General features: G+C 53.1%; 4 protein-coding genes across 4 annotated transcripts; 3 read left to right on the forward strand and 1 right to left on the reverse strand.

Moving 5' to 3' along the window:
• Window positions 1-1,867: 1,867 nt before the first annotated feature.
• Window positions 1,868-2,353, forward strand: CORC01_08822 (uncharacterized protein; the record flags this gene model as incomplete). Its single annotated transcript, XM_022620452.1, has 2 exons — window positions 1,868-2,085; window positions 2,200-2,353. The coding sequence occupies 2 exons, from the start codon at window positions 1,868-1,870 to the stop codon at window positions 2,351-2,353; spliced, it is 372 nt and encodes a 123-aa protein (XP_022472986.1).
• Window positions 2,354-2,838: 485 nt separating this feature from the next.
• On the forward strand, window positions 2,839-3,849 carry CORC01_08823 (uncharacterized protein; the record flags this gene model as incomplete). Its single annotated transcript, XM_022620453.1, has 1 exon — window positions 2,839-3,849. The coding sequence occupies one exon, from the start codon at window positions 2,839-2,841 to the stop codon at window positions 3,847-3,849; it is 1,011 nt and encodes a 336-aa protein (XP_022472987.1).
• Window positions 3,850-4,667: 818 nt separating this feature from the next.
• CORC01_08824 (autophagy-like protein 3) lies at window positions 4,668-5,837 on the forward strand (the record flags this gene model as incomplete). The annotated part of the gene is made up of 3 exons (XM_022620454.1): window positions 4,668-5,188; window positions 5,248-5,719; window positions 5,784-5,837. 3 exons carry the CDS (start codon window positions 4,668-4,670, stop codon window positions 5,835-5,837), a joined length of 1,047 nt encoding a protein of 348 aa, XP_022472988.1.
• A 7,880-nt stretch (window positions 5,838-13,717) lies between these two features.
• Window positions 13,718-16,010, reverse strand: CORC01_08825 (uncharacterized protein; the record flags this gene model as incomplete). The annotated part of the gene is made up of 2 exons (XM_022620455.1): window positions 13,718-15,822; window positions 15,956-16,010. 2 exons carry the CDS (start codon window positions 16,008-16,010, stop codon window positions 13,718-13,720), a joined length of 2,160 nt encoding a protein of 719 aa, XP_022472989.1.
• Window positions 16,011-17,011: the final 1,001 nt, after the last annotated feature.

Below are 17,011 nucleotides of genomic sequence, written 5' to 3' on the forward strand. Positions count from 1 at the left end.
CTCCAGGTGGCATTGGCTAGAGTCGCAAACCGATCGGTCGGAAAGAAGTTGACGGGTAGTGGAGCGCGGAGGAGGCGGCGGTGGTGGCGGCGGCGGCAGCGTCGGTAGACGGAGGGAGGCGAGAAGTGAAGGACAAAAAAACCAAGTAAGAACGAAATCGGCAATGGCCCGTGGTGAGGAAATAATGTCGAGTAGCTGCAGGTAGGATACCTGTTCGTTTTCGGGGCGGTTGTAGGGAAGGTGGGAGTAAGCCAGTAACAAAACTTTGAATGGAAAAAAAAGAGGCAATGTAAATTAAACGGAAAAAAGGCGAAGAAAAAGAGAAAATGGGAAAGCCCCGAACCAGCACGGAAAGCAGAAGAGAGCGACAGAGGGGTCCAAGTCACGATGATGAAGATGAGACAGAGACAATTACGTCCTCGTCTTCATACGACAACAATGTTCTTCTTTCCCGTGACGCTGCTTTTTGCTGGTCTTGTGTCTCTTCTCCTGGCGCGTCCTCCAAACTGAAGACTCGAGGTCGCTAAGGAACAGGGTCGGTTCTGGATTGGCGACGCGACCGGATGGAAGCACAAGAAGGAGGGATGAAAGTAACGGTCGGCGGATGTCGGCGTCGGCAAAGAGAAAGAGACAGACACACGACGGACGACGGACGACGAGGAGGGGAAAGGGAGGAGAAGGAGGGATGGAGGGTGAGACGTGGAAGGGGTTAGTAATTAATTTGGAAGAGGGTGAGGAAGGAGGAAAGTGGAAAGAGGGAGGATCCTCTTTTGCTTTGGAACCTCTGAGGTAGGTAAGGTAGGCTCAGGTATCCTCATAGAGAATGAGAATATTCGCATCAAGGGCATTACTGTGTAAGATACGGATATTCACTGCTACCTAGGTATGCGCTTCTCCTCCCTCACGCGCTACAGCATGCGTGCACAACTACAAGTAATTAAACCCATGAATTCTGGACCCTGATTGAGTGAGGTTTAGTGTAAACTAGAGTTGGTGCCCCCGTCTCCTGACTGGGAATAGCAACGGACGAGACCCATTTCTACGCAGTACAAAGTACCTCCTGTGTAGTGTAGGGCATCTATTGATTCCTGTTCCTGAGCTTGTGCCTGTCAACTGTCCCCTCATGCCTGTCCAGAACGCAGGGTGCTTGCCAGGCTTTGCTGTCTCTTGGTTCCACCGTGGAGCTGCAGAATGCCTGCATCTGTGACTGTGCAACTGCACAACTTCGGGTACCTGACAGTGTGCCTTGCGATTGCCCCATTCGTGCCATTTGCAGAGGCTTGGGACTGGGTGGGAAATGGTGTTGTTCTATCCGTAAGGTTCCTTACCATAAGGTACGGTACCTACCTTATACGGATACGGATGCGCTTATCGATAATGTGCTCTCAACCCCGGCTGTGGCGCGCAGGCTGGTGATGAACTGGCAGCAGGTTAACAACACATCATCGCACTAGCAAGACCTAACGTAGTTCCTCGAGCTGTCCTCAAGCCGCACCTTACTTTCCTCCACCGTATCCGGCTACCATATTATTCTCCATCCGTCCTATGCAGTCCATTTTGGGTTGTGCCAACTTCGCAGGCGGACGGCTGGTCTCCTGCCTGCCATGGTCATCATCATCGTCTAATTCAGCCCTCCTCATCTGAAAGCCTCCAATTTCGACATGCCTTAGCGAAGACCACTGAGATCCATTCATCAAGATGCAGCATAGCCACTAATGAGGGTGGCATTTCCAGGAACGAGAGAGTACCTTAGGGAGATCAGCTACCAGATTGCAGGCAATGCACAGCATGGGGGCTCTGCCTCAGAAACGAATGCAGGAGTTGAGCCTACTCATTCAGCTACCTGGGTTAGGTACCTACCTACTGCATGCAGAAGGCCAGCTGTCCAGTCCAGCGTCAACTTAGGGCTTCGCCATGCAGTTGTTTTGTTGTTTTACGATGGCCCTCATGCGAGACCCAGGAGGCGTCTCCATTCGTTCGTCCAATGTTGTTCCCTTCCCAGACACAGACGCTCTGTGTGGCCGCTGCCACGTCCGCATCCGTAGCCAATCCAGGTAGCCCATTCCAACAACACGGCGCACCTCAGTGAGAGCTTCAGGAACAGCATCCATCCATCCCCACCACTGCCCACTCAGGACATCGCTCCCCAGCAAGTACATCTGCGCATGCATGCAAGCAATCAGTCATGTCATATCGCAGAGCATGGCATGGCATGACATCGACAAGGCATCACCCATCCATCGTCACCCGTCTATGGGCTCTTCCCCGCCAATCCATACCGCTGTATCGCATCGCTTCAAAACAAAGACGCGCCCAGATTTTTCTTTGGGGTAAACTCGTTTTGGTCGCATAACTTTGGCCAATCTTAGCTCAGATCCACAACCAACCAGCTCTAACCTAGCTCGGAAGCCCATCCCTGCAACGTTCTCTCGTAGTATCCCTGTCTCTGACCAATTGTTCCCTGGTATTCCAGCCTCCCGACTTTCCTCACTAGTACCCAGGTAGCTGAACTCGGTGCCACCCCATAACGCTAAACCATACTCACTCACCACCTGATTGGTTTTGCGCCTCACTGCGGGCTCTCGTCTCAAGCCACGCAATTTGTCAGCCCTGTGGCTTGACTTGATCATTCTAGAAGGCATTGATGAATCCGAGTGGTGGCGATCGTTATCCAAGCTAAAGAAGTGACCAAGGGTAACCCCAAACTTCGATTCCAACTACCGCCGTTCCCTTGCCCTAGCTGCGGATCATCAAAGACTTTCTGGGGATTTTTCTACCAACGAAACCAGAATCTTTCACCCATCGTCAAACACAAACGTACGCCCAGATCCATCAGATATGGCCGACAGTGCCCCAGCAGCAGATGCCCCTGTTGCTATCTTCAAACGGCGCGGCGCAAAGGGCAAGGCCAACATCCGCAAGAGACCAGCAACACCCCCGCCAGCGAACAGCGACTCCGACTCCGACTACTCATCCTCTGAAGACGAAGCAGGCCAGCGGGTAAAGAGGCGAAAGAAGAACGCTGGTGCCATCACGGCTTCGTCCAAAGACCAAGCCAAGTCAAAACAAGACCTCTCCGCGACGGTCTTTACCGCCGATCGCAGCGTGCCCATATCAGATTCCAACGATGCCACGAAACAAAGCAACTGGTACGACGAGGACGGCAAAGATGCTCTTTCATCAAAGAATCTGCTAGGCAGCACGCGGGTCGTCGCAAAGAGGTCGCAGGCCCCCGACGGAACATACAAAGGCCTGGCGAACCAGACATCATTCATCACGAAGAACCCAGACGCGCCAAGTAAGACAGTCGGCCCCATCAAGGCGCCCACGAACATCAGGACGATTACGGTCACCGACTTCGCCCCCGACGTGTGCAAGGACTACAAACAGACAGGTTTCTGTGGCTTCGGTGACAACTGCAAATACCTCCACGCCAGAGAAGACTACAAGCAGGGATGGCAACTTGACAAGGAATGGGAGAACGTCACAAAGGGGAAGAAGAACATTGCGGGAACCGTCGTTGCCAGCGCGGACCGCACCAAGGCCGATGACGACGAAGACGAAGAGGAAGCCATGCTGGAGAACATACCGTTCGCCTGCATCATCTGCAAAGAGCCGTACAAGGCGCCGATCATCACGAGATGTGGTCATTACTTCTGCGAGCCCTGCGCGCTGAAGAGGTACAGGAAGGACCCGACGTGCGCCGCGTGCGGGTCGGGCACCAATGGCGTCTTCAATGGGGCGTCGCGGTTGAAGAAGCTGCTGGAACGGAAGAGAGAGCGCGCGGCGAAGAGGCGGCAGGAGGCGATAGAGGCAGGGGAGGAAGTTAGTAGTGAGGAGGAAGAATAGGGTTGTAGGACTAAGAGATATCACAGCCCTGTAGCGGCTGAATACTACACGTCTCTGGGCACGTCGTCCAAGAGACGCCTCGATGACACCCTGTTCTGATCCAAGTTGCCCAAACACAGCTTCTGAGGGCGGCCACGGCCCGGGAAAGCGAAGTGGCAGTAACCATGACAGATTTCCCCTTGTTTCTCTTCCACCGGCTTTATATGGCTAATTTCGAGATCAATAACTGAGAAACACAACTCCAAAGTAGCTAAAGGCAATACCTGTCAGTCAAAGAAGTATGAGTTTCAGGCTAGATTAGAGTCAGCCTGTGCTGCAGCAAAAGAGCTCTAACCAGCGCGATCCGTGCACTTTCTACCGGTTTCAACGGCGCAAGTGTAGATAATTAGCTACCGTCTGCCGTAGCGGATTACCTTGGTACTACCTAGGTAAGGTGGCTTCCAACGGCCGATAAGATAAGCAGATTCCCCCTCAGCGACCAGGCAGGCTTCAACCCCGCCACCATCTTCCCTGTCCAATCGTGAGACAACCCCGCCATCCATGTGATCGCCCTGAACAGCTGCCACGAGCTTGCCTCTCAGCCATCGACATCAGGCGGAACTTGACAAACTACATCATTCTGAGAGTCGGCGGAGGACTAGGCTATCTTTCTTACCCTTGCGAACAACATAGTTCTCATCACAATCAGAGACGCCGCTGAAGACGACCGCATCACCGCAAAGCAATAATACAGTTAGAGACCATACATAACCCCAATACACGACGATACCGACTCGGGATCCCGAAGCTTTTCCTTCCGGCACAGCCCGACTTCAACGATGAATCTCCTCTACTCGACCGTGAACACCCTCCGCGACCGATACACGCCGGTATCGCACAAGTCCACCTTCCGCCAGACGGGTCAAATCACACCCGAAGAGTTCGTCGCCGCGGGCGATTACCTCGTCTACAAGTTCCCCACCTGGTCCTGGGGCGACGCCGACGCCGACAGCCGCCGTGTCAGCTACCTGCCTCCCGGGAAGCAGTTCCTCGTCACGCGCAACGTCCCTTGCAACCGCCGGCTCGACGATGACTTCGCCGGCGATGCGGGCCACGAGGAGGCCGTTGTGGAGGGTGGCAAGAGCTCCGGGGCCGGCGACGACGATGAGGACGGGTGGCTTCGCACGGGCGGTCTGGCTAGCTCGCAGCCACTCAAGGTAAAGGAAGTGCGGACGGTGGACGACTCGGGAAATGTGGGAGATGGGGAGGTTGTGGAGGATGACGATGAGATTCCGGATATGGAGGATGAAGACGACGATGAGGCCATCATCCGCGATGCGGGAGACAACGGAAAGAACAGGTTTGGATCACGTTGAGTGTATGGAGTGAGAAGACGTGGCTAACCTCTCGCGTCCACAGCGGTCGGCGGACATACACCCTCTACATTATGTACTCAACCTATTACCGCACACCCCGCCTCTACCTCTCGGGGTACTCCCCAAACGGTCAGCCGCTGCCGCCACACGCGATGATGGACGACATTGTGGGCGACTACAAGGACAAGACGGTGACGCTCGAGGACTTTCCATTCTTCGCCAACAACATCAAGATGGCGAGCGTGCACCCATGCAAGCACGCGTCCGTGATGAAGACGATGCTCGACCGCGCCGACGGGGCGCTGCGTATCCGGCGCGAGAAGCTACGCGCGGGCAAGGCCGTCGGCGGGGACCAGGGGATGGAGGGGCTCGTTGACGAGTTGGGGAAGCTGGATGTCAAGGATGCTCAGGCCGCTGCTGATAAGGACGGCGAGTGGGAGGAAGTAGAGCAGAGCGAGGTTGACGAGCAGGAGGTTGCGATTCGGGTGGATCAGTATTTGGTTGTTTTCCTCAAGGTATTGTTGCCCTGTTTCTGGGAGGTTTTGTGAGAATGTGGTGATGATGCTAACTTTGTTGTAGTTCATGGCCAGCGTCACACCTGGTATCGAACACGATTTCACAATGGGAGTATAAGCGGCGGCTCCCCCGCTTGACTCTTTTCTTCCTCCTCTTTCTTTTATGGGAATGTCTTTGGGCAACGGGTTGTGTTGGGGCAGGGTTTTCTTATGTCATTGGATTACGGAATTAGATTATGGACTTTTGCAAACGGCGACTTATGAGAATTCAGTAGACTACAAAATCGAGACGGTATGAAACAATATTCCAATTTTGAGAGGGTGGAGCGATTTCCACTTGTTGAGACTTGTCTGCCTGAATGCATCGAGACTGTGACGGGATTTTATGGTTGTCTCGACCTGCGCGTGGCCAAGAGGCATGCTTGTGGTTCACCGCAGGGGTGTGACGATTGATTCTCGACAGGAGATGCAAATTTGGAGTAAAGATCGTGATGGTGCTTTGCCAAGTCTACTGGACTGAAAGTGTAGGTGCAAAATCTCTTTCTCTCTCTCTCTCTCTCTCTCTCTCTCTCTCTCTCTCTCTCATTCATTCCTCCATCTTTCCTTGGGAGGGAAGAGGAATGTCAGGTGTGGTATTGGCGCTTTGCAGAGGTAATGAATGGAGTTTTGTAGTTCCTATTTTGGGGCTCCCTGGCCCGTCATTTGAGTCTTGCCAAGTGTAGACGCCTCCTGCCGTTAGGAATCGGTTTCTTTGGCTGCTAGAGATTTCGAAGTAGTTATAATCGCTGTGTCGAAGCGATTCCGGTCTACGCTCAAGCTCACATGAGACAGAGACCTCCCATCGGAGAGCTTCACCTGTCTTCCTTTTGACAATATCAGCTGTGTCCTCGTTACATAACCCAGGTACGGAAGGAGAGTTGAATCGCCAGAGTGATCACGGCGCCGCTTCGGCGGGTAACTACATCCTGCACCACACCTCCCCTCTTTCTTCTCAACTCATGATGCTCTAGAATGCCTTCACTTTGCTGGAAGTGCCTTCTCCTCGCCCACGAAGTCGCATGGACCAGGAGTATTGTTTAATGTCGATTAATTTGCCAGGCGTTTGAAGAATGGGGAATGAATACCAAGAGAAGAGAGAGAGAGAAGACATACTAAATCGCGAAGGGCGCAAGTTATACATGCCGTTATCTCGACAGTTCCTCACTTGACCAGTAGACAAACTACAAAGACTCCTGACCGAAGGCCCAGCTTCTCTTTTCCGGGTTGCTAGCCGGCTGTTTGGCTGTCTCACTTGGAAGGAGATGGCCACTCCAAGCGCTCGGCCAAAATGACAGAGAGAAGAACGGGCTTTCCGTGTTCTGGCATAATCTTGCCCCCTTTGCGGTGCTTAGTCTGGGGCTTTGCGGGGGCATGTAAAGAAAGGGAGGGCCATGTAGAGAAAATGAGGGGCAAGTAGACGAAGGATAGGGGTTTAAATCGTACTTTGACCATTCGAGTTGGTGAGAGAACAAATTGGATCGCTTCTCACGATGACTCCGGCGGCGAATTATACCTCACGAGACGCTTCTTGCTTATGCAAGGGCTTACGCTTCCATCGTTCGTTCTGATCCTCCGTGTGTCATATTTCCGAGTCAAGGCTCCTTCCTTCCTATCTACCTTCCATTCGTACGTCCTCGAGTGTATTCAAGGGGTATTAAACCCCCAAATATGAGTCATGGAGCTGTCAGATATTTCTTTACCTTATGAAGCCAATCTGTATAATGTGGATCAACCTCCTTGAGCACCTGCGACTACACCACTCGACAAGCCGAACAGGAATTGTATGTCTTCGCTTCCAAAATCGACATCACGACAACCATGGAAAATCGATCCCGACTCCATTTTCTGTCACAAGAACTCACCGACCGGGGCTGAACATCGCTGACTAAGTACGTTGCCAAAATGGTCGACTTGGCCCGTAAGAGAATGTCGCTTCCCGATCCGAATCAAGTCATACCTAACATAGTCAACGAAGGGATCCTGCCAACCTGACAGGAGAATCTACAGTTCCTTATCCTCCAGGAATGGATCAATGCCAGATGTTGGGAAAGAACCCTGAAGTAAATACTCGTTGATGACAATGCAGCTCGGCAACGGCAAAGCCGCGCGGGTCCGAATTCTTTGCAGCAACATCAAGTCTCGGACGGCAAGCGACTTTGGAGGCAAGGAGAGCATGTACGACCATTCGCGTCGTTGCCGTATCGAGAACTCGGAGCGACTTGAACGGCGCAGTAATCGTCTCTCTCTCTCTCTCGCCACACACCCAAGCCGGCCCCGCCGCGGAAGTCAAATGCTTCATTTGTGAGCATTTGCAAACCCCCCCGGCCACACTGAACGGCTACGAACAGAAGACACCCGTGGAACTATCAAAACCGGCGAGGGCTATCAAAAGATGGAGATGTGTGTGCTTTGGTTTTTTAAGTCAACCAGAGGGCTGCTTCTCCGTTCCCTTTGGCCATGATGTGGGAGAAAGCAGGCGTCATATCATCTTTGCTGATCCGAGGCTGCCTAGAAGTTGAGGGACAGGTAAGACCGTGTATTTGACTACTGTTTTGCGTGGGACAGTTACTCGAATCAAATCGTGAGTCGGTCTGACGACTCAACTCATTCAAAGGTTAAGGCTTTGTTATCGACGTAGTTGAAGATGTCACTTCGCTCTCCTGGTCACAAGTGTTGCGTATAGGATAGCCGGAAGTGGAGGCTTCTTGCCCGCGTGGAATTTTACAACCCACTAGTAGGTTCGAGAAATCGGCACTACGAATAACTATATATAGCAATGACTACCTAGATTCACTCATGGTAGAAACTTTTTGCCTATCCTCTAGACCTATAGTATGAAGTTTGAAATATTCTAGCTTCGGCGACATCTTTCTTGTATGAGGGAAGGTAGATACTGTAGTTCGGGGACGGGAGATGTAGCTACTGTGAGAAAAAGCATTGAATATTTGTCCTGGTCCGAAGTCAAGACATCATGGTCTCTTGTTCTCGGCTGAGACGGCTTATCATTGGAACCTGGGACCAACCAGTACACAATGCTCTTGTATCTGGCCTGCTACTGTATCGAGAGCAAGATGGACCGGGTCTTGTCTTTTTGCCGTATGGAAGTTGGCTAGCACTCTTGAAGGGGGACGAGGTACCGACGCTGCCTTTCAGCAATTTCTATCCTACGGATATTGTTTAAAACCATGTCATTTTGCAAGCCCTGTGACATTCACTGATGGCCTCGATTACGTTGGCTCACTGTCCGCCATTCCATAACTTTACAAGAGAAACAATGTGATAAGTCGGAGATTTTGTCTAATCGAAAACCTGCATTTGCATCCTTGACTCGAAATGAAATCTATTCAAAAACAAACGACAAAGACATAGACGTGCCGCCGGATGTTCTCTATACGAGGCTCCTTTATATATACACAAATTCACCGTAAGGTGTATACATCTCAACAAATTATGGTATTTTTTTGCCACACATATCATGTTGTCCCCAAGAATTTTCGAGTTTTCCCAGTATCATAGCTCACATCTCAGTTTCTGTATGTCTGCTAATTTCCAGGTGAGGACCGCACGCCAAGCATTGGAAGGGTTGGGAAGCAACCGTGATAAGACGGAGATGACCAACCGTAGGAGGTCTCGGTTAGCAAAGGAGAAAAACCGAAGGACTAAAGACGCTCTAGATAGTGATTTTTTCATGTATACACCTACTGAGAGGTGAAAGGGTTCCCCGGAAACTCCTCGTTGCATTTGTCTTCGAGCCTGGTTCAGTGGGAGACGCAGACAGTCACTCATTTATTGCTAATTATCAGGTTATTTGGCGTATTTGACCCTGTTGACAGAAGGATATTTTACAAGGTTGTATTCCAACGACATTGCGTTTTTGGATCAGCTCAATAGCTACCTCCGACTTGACGAAGTTTCTGATGAACAACGCGCCCATTCATTTCCTGCGAAGAAGGCCTTCCCTCACACACTTCCTTTTCATAGACCTCAGCCAGCCCAGGCTCATGGCGGCTCTTCACAAGTCAGACTGGGACTTCTTTACAGAAGGCAGGCCGCTCCTGCCAGAGAAACAGGAAACTGCCTGCCCCGAATGAATATCGAAAACTGGCATGGGCTGCTCTTGCAATTCTGACAACAACACCCTGATCGATGGGAAAGAACACGCGGCGGGGCATTTCTCGTGTTTCCAGTGGCGCCTGCAGACGGGAGGCTCCATATCCTCTCGTGCCTCTTGACTTGACATGCTTGAACTTGGGTGCCTTTTGTGCCACCGACGATTTCCCCATCACATTACAGCGTACCTTAATGTGATCTGTATGTTACTAGCCTTCACCTGACCCTCAACAACATCAGTCATGGCCTCTCGGCTTCTACATGCCGAATAGCAACCCCATCAAAAGACCTGCATGGACTTGGATCTGAAGAAGATCTATGGCCTTTCAAGTAAGGATGGATGACAATACAGCGTTGATAAAGCACGACAACAACCAACAACCCCCACGAGTCGAACGTCGAGCCCGATGTACCTTAGTCTCTCCCAAGGCACCACGGCAAAGGCATGTGGCTTGCATCTGATACGGCATATGCAACCCCTGCCCAGCAAAAATCGGCCACCGGTACCGCACTGCGGCATCGCAGCCATCGCGGAACACCGCACTTCGTACTTGCGGGGAAAGAAAACCGGTCAAGCTCTGGCCAAGGACGGCGCACCCGCGCCGTTGGTCTGTAGGCAGCCGGACGCCCCTCCAGGTCACTGTTTGCCTTGTAGGACGGCACGACTTGCCTTTCCGGATACCTTACCGAAGCCACGGCCAGGACAGCAGGTGGTGCTTCAGGTTCCTCCTGCTGACTGCGGCAGGCAGGCGGTGTAATGCTCCTTCTGTCTCATCATGTGTCAGCTCCTGCAACTCCGTTGTACTCCCACGAACCCCCCATCCGCTGCCTTAAGGTACGTTATGCCGTCTTCAACACACAGCATCCTAACAGAATGGCGGCCTGCATCCAGCTTGTCCCACGCTGCAACCCAGGGTACGTTACCTTCTGTTATCTCACCTATGCAAGAAACCCCCATCCAGAAACCTAAAGTACCCGATACACTCAGCAGCCGCTCTCACAAGTGCTTTTTTCTTTTCTCCTCCTCCCCCTCGCCCGCTCTCTCCTGCGATTCGTCCATGCCACGCGTCCCTTGGATCCCACTAACAAGACCAAAGTTACTAAACCAACCGCCGCCATCACGCGCGCCAGATCAGAGGAGAGCTAATGCCGAGCGAGACTAATGCACCGCCCATCATGACCGGCCGGGTCACATCTTATACCACCCCACACTCCAAGAGCGAGTGCGAGAGAGAAGACAACGCATTGTCTGATCCAACCAGCAAGAAACGACGGCGCATCTCGAGAATCCCAGCGCGAAGGAGGAACCCGCATGACAGGCCTCCCTCCCACTGCTTGCTGCCGACCTACCCGCTTCCACCACCGTCTTGGCAAATGCTTGACTTCATGTCAGTTTTTTCATTGGGACCGTCGTCAAACCCCCCTCCAGGCCGCCTTTTCCTCCGGCTCATCGGACCCGATTAAGAATGTCCGTTTTCGGTCCGACAGAGAGACGGGGTGAAATGCGGTAGCCACCTGCCGGACGGCCAACTCTCCGCCTACAGGGGGGGGGGGCCTCCGAATTTAGTCACCATCACCATCCAACCGGCACCTTTTAATGGGAGTTGAATCCCGATATATCCGTGTTTGCCGGCGAACAGGAGAAAATGGGGGTAGGGGAGCCAGCCAGCCCAAAGGCACGACGAGGCCGACTTGGCGCGGCTCACGCTCGCCACAAGAACACCGGAGGAATGACGTCTCCGCGCCGTCGCGGACGTGGTCCTGCACCTGCAAAGCAGCACATATGCAGGCGGAATGGTCCACACACAGCCACCGCCATCATGGGCAAGGGGAAATACCCGTTGCCAAGACTGTCATCAGTTTTCGGTCCCGCGTCTCTCAATCTCGCAGTGTGTGATGGTCATGGACTAAGACAGAGAACGCCTGGGGTAGGAGGCCTGTTCAGTCGCACACCACACCACAGCACATGCATTCTTGTTTCCCTCTCCTATGCGACGCTATACTAACCTGACCGCTGAAGTGGAATGAAGGAGGAGGATGACGGGGTCACTCAGTGCAGCACCTAGGAAGCGCCGCTTCGTCTCGCGCTGTTCCATCGCACACTCGCTTGCAACCTTCGGGAAGGGGCGCCGACCGATCGTTACCGAAATCCATATCTCCCGCAGCAGGCCGACCCCTTGAAGCTCGTGCATAATCGCGCAAGGTCTCTTTTCGCCAGTCGATTGCGGTCGCGGCCGTCCCAGCGTGGTATCGACGGAAGCCAACAGCACCACATGCTCCTACAATATCAACAGCGAAATAAACAAGCTATCCAGGACTAGGAGTCCGAGGAGGGGCACAGGTATTAAGGGAAGGGAGGGGGCGTGTGCCCACCCTAACTACACGTAAAGACAAACCAGACACACGGAAAACCCCCCAACAAGAGAATAACGCGGGAAGAGACGCCGTTGAATCACTTGCTGTAGGCTGTAGCTGTGCGATTGGGAACTTGAGACTTGGGATGCACACAGGGCTGGGCTGACGGGCTTTTTCTCGGCCATCGGCTGGCCTGGCTGACTGGTCGGTTGAACGTCGCTCTACCTCAGCCAGTCGCCCGTTTCCACCCCCACCCCTAGCTAGGTAGCAGCTGTGCCGTAGGTTAACAACAATCACCTGCCGAGGGGTCGGGTCGTCGTCGCCCGTCCTAGGATTCCCAAACAGGCTTTCCGCGGCGACCTAGGCCAGGAAGATGACCCGTAACAGCCCATCATACGGAAAGGGACACGGATTCTTGAACCAAAAAAAAAAAAGGCGGGGAAAATCAAGATTCATTGGGTCCGCCAGGCGGCTGATTGGGTCGCATACACATCGCGTACATGTTTTCCAGCCCGGTTGATTCCAGCAGCTTGGCGATGGAAGGTGACGGTGACGGTGGTGACCGTCGTAAGAGAAGAGAACGTTGGTTTGGTGCTCCCACTGCTTACCGTTTCCATTCCCCCTTCCTCTCAGCTGGTGCTGCTGGTGCTGCTGATGCTGCTGATGTTGCTGCTGGGTCCGTCCTTTACCTAGCTTGGCTTCCGTACGCTTTCCCACACAATGACGGACGCCAACGCGTTGTCTGCGCCGCCGCTGGGGATGAAGGGAAGTCAGGTAAGGTACGTCAGGATAGGCAGATGTCTTTCCATGGAAGCCAGATACCCAGACGGAGGTTTTATCCGGCCCCCAAGGCCAACTTTCCTCCTCAGCACCCTAAGAATTCATCACGACGAGATATTCGAGGATAAGGAATCCCGTACTCGTATAAATAACTTTTTACGTTTGTATTGTAAACTGTTAGGGCTGTAGGAGCGCTTTTGGTCTATCCCGTGACTGTCAAAGAAGTATCCTCTCCCTCTTGTGACTTGTGATCCTCCTCGAGGCACAATCCCTTGTTAACCCTCTGCACTTTGGGCCCGTCGTCTATATCCCCTTTGCGTGCACGTCACTATTGAACTCGCTTGCCTGACGCGCGCAGGGTTTCAAAGAAGTTAATTTGATTATGTACGGCGATGCACTATCCCTAGGCCTTTTCTAGACCTCGAGATGGATGTTCTTGTGTTTGTGTGCATGCATCTTCTTTTGTAATCCCGCAACAGAGCATATCGTAGCCGTTGTTGCTTCCCCAGGTAATTATGGGCTGTAATCAAACACAAAACTGGCCCATTCCTTTCCCTTGTGCCGGGCCCTTTTCCTCGACCCTTTGTGAACGCCGCATGTAAAAAAGCATGTCTTCCTGCATGCTCATAAACTGGAACCGATTCCAAAGGATAGAACCGCAGCTATGCAGAAAAACAAACACGTAATGAGTCGTACAGTCGTTTCCGGGTGCAGTCAATAGCCTGACTGCCCCGGCATCTTTCCTAGTGAGTGGCCGTGGCTCTCCAATGGCAGATGGTTGTGGCAGAACACCTTCTTGGTGTTGAGCTGTGCGCTGCCCTTTTTGGTAGCGTCAATGAGGAGGGCTGGGTCGTCGTAGTTCTCAAGCTGGCAACACTCAATGTTCTTGACCCAGCGATGGTTGGCGATTTCTGAAATGGTGGCGCGCTTGGCAGGGTTGGGGTTGAGCATTGAGAGAAGCACACGGCGGAGTGCTGGCGGGGAGACGAATCCGTCAAACGCATTCATGAATGGGTAATCCGACTCTGTAATGCGTGCTCCAGGCTCCGGGTGCTTTGCGTCCCACTTCTGCCATCCCTTGAGCAACTCGGCATACTGTGGATTGCCTTGTGCCTCGGCTCTGCTCCAGATGTTTCCCCCAAAAACCATATAAATCATGACACACGCCGCGCTCCACACGTCGAGACCCCGTGGGTCGTACTCAGACTTCTTCAGCAGCACTTCTGGCGCTGTGTATGGCTCGCTACCACACATACCCGGCTTGCACAGACGGATCTCGTCACACATGCCCTTGCCACACTGGCCACCAGCTTCTCTGAAGCCGGGGTGGTGGCCAGTGAAGACTTCCGAGACACCAAAGTCGGTGATCTTGAGCTTGCTGTCTTTGGTGATGAGGAGATTCTCAAGTTTAATGTCGCGGTGAGCGATGCCGTTGCTGTGCAGGTAGTTGATTCCCTGGACAAGTTGCTTGAACAAGCAGAGGCGATCAGGCAGTCTCGCCGGATCTTGAAGGTACTTCTTAGCAATCAACCCAAAGAGATCGCCCTCCGAGCAATACTCCATAACATGGTTCCAACGACCATGGTCGGTGCAAAGTCGGATCGTCTCGACCACGTTGGGGTGGTGTAGGCTCTTGGCGATGCTGTACTCAGATTTGATCTTCTTCTCGTACTCTTCCTGAGTCTCCTGCTTCCTCTTGGCTCTGAACTCCTTGACCGCGTAGAGCTCGTTGGGGCAACCCTTGCGGCTCATCATAGTGACCTTGGAAGTAGCACCCTTTCCGAGATGTTTGCCGTGGCGGCCAAACTTGGAAAGGTACTCGAACTCCGCGAGGAGGTCGGCGACATCGACTTGGAAGTCGTCCGGTAGACTCAAACTCATGCGACGAGCCTTTACACCGACACCAGCGTCAGGCATCTGAGCCCAGGGAGACGATCCCTCCAAGGGAAGAACAGGGTTGTCGGAATGGGGATTGGGTGCGGCTGCCAGATGACGGCTCTTCACACGACCCTCGAAACTGCTGGCACGTCTTCTGCCCAGGACAGGCTTGACCTTCTCCGCGTGCTTTTCCCGACCGGAAACATTGGCGCCGACGAAGTTGACAGCACGTCCTCGTAGGTTAAGGCCAGTCGAAGCCCTGTTCTTCTTCTTGAAGTCATCTTGAGTAGGCATATACGAAGCTTGCTTACAGGAAGAAATGGTGTCGACGGGAGAACCTGGCGACGGAGGCGAGTTAGACCTCGTGGTGGTGTGTGACTTGTTCATTGAGAACCGTCTACGGTTTGAGGGTGCCGTGTCAATCAATGCACTCTCAGAGGAGACGTCGTTGGACTGGTCCAAGGTAAATCCGAGATCTGGTCTGTTTTGGGAAGAGTTGGATCGTCGGAAAATGCTGGACATTGTCCGCTTAAAGCTTGAAGTAGAGCCTCGTGTGGGCCGTCTTGACAGCGGAGTTGGTGGCGGTTCTTGGTCAGCAGCAGCAGATTCGGCTGCAGTTGAAGTGTTAGTGGCCTTTGGTGTGATGTCTGACTTTGCAGGCGAAACCGAGGGGGTGGGTGCGGTGTCGACTAGGAGAGGTTTCGGGGTGGTCTGCACCTGATGGGTAGTGGTGAGATTGATGTCGTGATGGTCCTGGCTGGGGCGGGTGGTGAACTCTTGGGATTGTCTCCCGCTACTGATGGGGGTCACAGGTTCATTCGGAGACTCGCTTTCAGACTCATCGGCTTCTTCGAGGATGGGAGAAGTAAGATCGGTGGGAAATTGGCGGGGAGACGAGGACAGGCTACTCGAGTTTTGTTGCTCGGCGGAATGTTGCGTGTCTAGAATCGCAAGCGTTTATTAGCGATGGACGCCTTCAAGGGTGCTGCGGACGGAAACAGGGCGGGTTTGGAGCAGCTGCTGAATGACGGAAGTGCAGCCAGGGTTCAGCGACCATCAGACGTTTGGACGTACCTTGGGGGATGGAAGCGGGTTGGGGCACCGCCATGCTGGTGAGGACGGTCGCCATCGCTGTTCGGGGTGGTGCCGGTGGGCACAGCGACGGCAGCGGAGGAGGGTGCTCTGATCAAGTATGGGCCAATACGTAATTGAGCCACACACCACCAAGAGAAAGCGCTTGGTGCTGGTGCTGGTGCTGGTATCGGTACCGGATGGTTTCTTGGAGAGCCAAGTAGTCCGCGGCGTTTCCGAGGAGTCTCCAATTCTTTGGCCTGGGCCTTGACGAATGGAGGGGAGAGGTTGGGCGACGCGCGAGTAGTGTGTCCCCAATATTATCGGCCCTGAAGCACCAAACGTGAAGGACAACCTAAGCGTCAAGTTGAGTCGAAGTTGGTGAGGTAGGTTATTGTTAGGAAATCGTGAGCTTTGGAGGCTAATATCCGGGGACGCAAAGGAAAGGGAAAAGACAAGAGGGTTGAGTTTCCTTGGTCTTTATCCCATTGCTTGTGGCTGCATGCGATTATCCTGCGTCGGGTTGTTGTCCGGCGTTGGTCGATTTCCCCGTCGAATCAAAAACACGACGAGGCTTTTTTTTTTTGAATACAGAAGCGACTGCAGAATAGACCGGCCCTTTCGCCCGCGTATACTCCCTGGTCAGGCGGAAAGCTCTTTGTGTGTCTGCGCACGCGAGCGTATGCGGTTTCTGGTGTGAGGTGTCGGGAGAAGCAAGCAAACTGGATGTCGGGTCCGGGTCCTTGTCGAAGGAATTCGTCTTGGTATCGGGGTGACTTGCGTAGGGTTTGTGGAAGACTGCAGGTGCCAGAGGCTGTATATGTAGAAAAGCAAGGTGAATTTGCCGATCAACGTTTTCCTTCTTGCTGGATCTCGTCTGCGTAATGACCAAGGTCGCCAATGGCGATGAGGTAAAAGTTTGAGGTGTTTGAGATAGATATTAGTCGAGGATTAGGTCAAAGGAAGGGTAGAAAGAGAGGAGAGGAGGGCATGAAAATAATTCAGGCGTCCACCCTTACATCAACCTGGTCTTGGGAGGTGGGAAGGCTGCGAGTTTTG

The sequence above is a fragment of the Colletotrichum orchidophilum genome (assembly GCF_001831195.1).
Source record: "Colletotrichum orchidophilum strain IMI 309357 chromosome Unknown Scaffold_77.1, whole genome shotgun sequence".
Classification (NCBI taxonomy): domain Eukaryota; kingdom Fungi; phylum Ascomycota; class Sordariomycetes; order Glomerellales; family Glomerellaceae; genus Colletotrichum; species Colletotrichum orchidophilum.